Here is a 3,580-nt window from a genome sequence, read left to right as displayed (position 1 = left end):
GGCATATACATTATAAATAAATATTTTCATTCAGCAATTATTTTTCTTTGGACTTTACTACAATTTGAGAAATAAAACTGAAAATTCACATAAACAATTTATTTGGTTTCTGGCATATGTTATTGCTGTTGTTGTTAGATGCTGTCAAGTTGGGTCCAACAAAGAGAACAAAATATAGCCTGGTTTTGTGCAATCCTCACAAACATTGTTATGTTTGCAGAAAGCTACATTATTACCCACTGGAAATAGAAGTTTCAAGATCAAAGGTAGGTGTTTGGGCTCCCAGTGCAATATTCATCTCATAAAATGGTTACTTTTCTCCTTGCAGACTGTTTCTAACCTCTACTTTCCTCATATCTACTGAAACAATGCAACAAAACAAGAGTGTGAGTGAGTTCATATTCCTAGGACTGACACAGGATCCTATGAGGCAGAAAATGGTGTTCGTAATTGCCTTAATTTTCTACACTGGAACCGTGGTGGGAAATTTGCTCATTATTGTGACCATCAAGTTCAGCCGTGCTCTTGGGAGTCCTATGTACTTCTTCCTATTTTATTTGTCTTTTGCTGATACTGGCTTTTCAACTTCCACAGCCCCTAGGCTAATTGTGGATGCTATCTCTGCAAAGAAAGTCATATCCTACAATGAGTGCATGATACAAGTCTTTGTGCTGCATTTATTTGGTGCTATGGAAGTCTTTGTTCTCATCCTCATGGCTTTTGATCGCTATGTGGCCATCTGTAAACCCTTGCGTTACCCAACCATCATGAGACGACAGGTGTGCACCACCTTGATTATTCTGGCCTGGATTGGGTCTTTTATTCATTCTATAACTCAGATTTTCCTGGCCTTGAAACTGCCCTTCTGTGGACCCAATTTGATTGATCATTACTGCTGTGATTTGCAACCCTTGTTACAACTTGCCTGTATGGACACTTATGTGATCAACCTACTGTTGGTGTCCAATAGTGGAGCCATTTGCTTGAGTGGTTTTGTGCTTCTGATGATCTCGTACTTTATTATCTTGCGTTCACTGAGAAACCACAGTGCAGAAGGGAGGAGAAAAGCCCTTTCCACTTGTACCTCTCACATCTTTGTAGTTATCATATTCTTTGGTCCGGCTATATTCATGTATACTCGTCCACCAACGACTTTCTCCATGGACAAGATGGTGGCTGTTTTTTATACCATTGGAACACCCTTTCTCAACCCACTCATCTACACACTAAGGAATGCAGAAGTGAAAAATGCCATGAAAAAGTTATGGATTTTCCAAATTACCTCAGATATCAAATGATTAAATGAGGGTATGATAATATACTCAGTAATGTGACTAAATCAGTAAAGACATCAAATTTATAGTTTGTAATTATTGTGTAACATCTAATCGTTTACGAGATGGCAGGTTTTCTAGGCAAGATTAATGGCTAGATTATTTTTGTGTCAGAGCTAGATATAGTGTCAGTAGGTTGGGCAATCTACTTCCATAGTGATACCGCCTTGGAAACCCAAGGAGGGGTTGCTATGAGTCAGGTCAACTCCAAGGCACATAACAACAACAACATAATTCAGCTAGTTATGGACAAAGCTACAGTATCCTGACTCAATATTTTCTTCAGAGCTCAATTCTGGCATAGTTGACCATGAACTGTACCTTTGTTTTGATAAAGAAGATATTTATACAATGACAGCCATGAATACTTGTGAAAACTGTGTACACAGTGCAACTAATTCTCTATGATCTTTAATTCTGCCTATATAGATTCCCGATTTTGTGTCCCCATTCCTCTGACACCTCCAAGTCAAATGAGCTTGGTGAATCAAGACCATCCATTCTATTTTATCAAAAGATAGCCTTTGAAATTCTATGTTCTGATGTTCTGAATTGGAGCCTTCTTCTTTTTTTTCAATATACTGATTGATAGGAACTCTGGTAGCACAGGGCCTAAAGCATTTGACTGCTAACCAGAAAGCTGGCAGTTCAAACTCTTAAGCCACTCCTTGAAAGGAAGATTGGGTGATCTACTTCCATAGTGAGACCACCTCAGACACCCAAGGAGGGGTAGAATTTAGACAATCCTGTAAACTACAACACACATATTTAATCCTATGGATCATCTGTCTTATGCCTATTTTTGAAGGGCATGTCATTTGGAAGAGCAGAATATAATCTCATGTGACAATGCAGGAATTACTGTTGTTCACCTGTGTATGTGGGCTCAAACAGAAAATACCAGTTGAAAATATAAGAAGGGCACAGGGAAGGGTAGTCACGGGGAGGAGAGGGGAGGAGAGCTTTTATGGTTGGGGATTGTAATCAGGCTGTGAAATCGAACATGCATGAACTGTAGAGGGTAAAACAAATCTGCTTTTTAAATTTGCACCCAAATCACAATAAAATATTGGATAGGAACCATCAGGGGTAGTGAATTTACTTTGATGAGGGAGGAGTAATTAGGAAAAAGATGTTGACAATAGTTTTACAACTCAAAGAATGCAATCAATGTCTTTGAATTGTACATACAGAAATTGGTGTTGCTGTTGTTGTGGTGCAAATTCTCCTGTAAATATTATCCACAACAAAAAATAAAATAAATTACAAAAAATTAGTATGCCTTTGAAGCTCAAGAAAATTATATCCCCTACTGTATTTCTAAACAGATCTTTGCTGTATGGCAATAATTTGCAACCCAGCGTAAAGGCCCTGGTGTTTCTGGGTATTTTCTGGCTCTAACTTTACTGTCTACCTTCCCATTACACTGGCTTAAACACTGTTTCTCTGGAGACCCCCAAATGCTAAAATTCAACACAGAGCAATTCAGAAAACCCTTCTGAGTTTGCGTTTATATACATTTCCACCAATAGTAGGAAACATATATTTAGCTTAGATTAATATTAGAGAAAACAGGAGGAAATATGACATGAAGGGCAAAGTGAAACAGATAGGCATTACAGTCCAAATATGGATCAGTAACAAAAGTAACCTAGATGTGTAGAAATAGATCAATAAAATAAATGACTTGTAAGATAATGACTGAGGCCATATTATTTGTTGTCAGATTTAACTTTGTTGGAATAGATGATGGGAGAATAGGACAAAGGAAAGAAAAAAAACAAGTTTACATTGCCCCATACACTTTGCAAGAAGACAAGGATGTAGCTCATTAAGTCAAAAAAGAAAAATCAGTGGAAATAAGAACTCAAAGTGTAGGTCTATGATTGTTATGTGGCTACCTGTAAATGCCTACATTATATATCCATCATGAACAGGACAGATGCAATAAAATATTGCTGGGGACCTGAGTATGTGAGTTCTTACAATCTTGTTTTCCAGATGGCTTTTGTGGTCGAGCTTCATTTCTGTGGACCCAATGAGATGGATCACTACTCTTGGGATGACTACCCTATGCAGAAACTGACCTGCATAGACGTATATGATTTTGGTGCTGCTATGACAATCACTTCAGAGTCTCTTCTGTCATCCACTTTGGTCTTCTCTTCTTTTCTTGTCTTTTTAGTGATCTCTTGCTTTCTTCATGGATAATGTCCTTGATATCTTCCCATAATTCATCTGGCTTT

General features: G+C 37.8%; 1 protein-coding gene across 1 annotated transcript; it reads left to right on the top strand.

The window, feature by feature from the left end:
- The first annotated feature begins 353 nt into the window (after positions 1 to 353).
- On the top strand, positions 354 to 1,298 carry LOC103210774 (olfactory receptor 4C11-like). The gene has a single exon (XM_007956686.2). The coding sequence runs from the start codon at positions 369 to 371 to the stop codon at positions 1,296 to 1,298; it is 930 nt and encodes a 309-aa protein (XP_007954877.1). The 5' UTR covers positions 354 to 368.
- Positions 1,299 to 3,580: the final 2,282 nt, after the last annotated feature.

This window comes from Orycteropus afer, unplaced genomic scaffold (genome assembly GCF_000298275.1).
Source record: "Orycteropus afer afer isolate SDZICR_OR568_19922 unplaced genomic scaffold, OryAfe1.0 scaffold00650, whole genome shotgun sequence".
Taxonomy (NCBI): domain Eukaryota; kingdom Metazoa; phylum Chordata; class Mammalia; order Tubulidentata; family Orycteropodidae; genus Orycteropus; species Orycteropus afer.
This window is presented reverse-complemented; position numbering and strand designations above follow the sequence as displayed.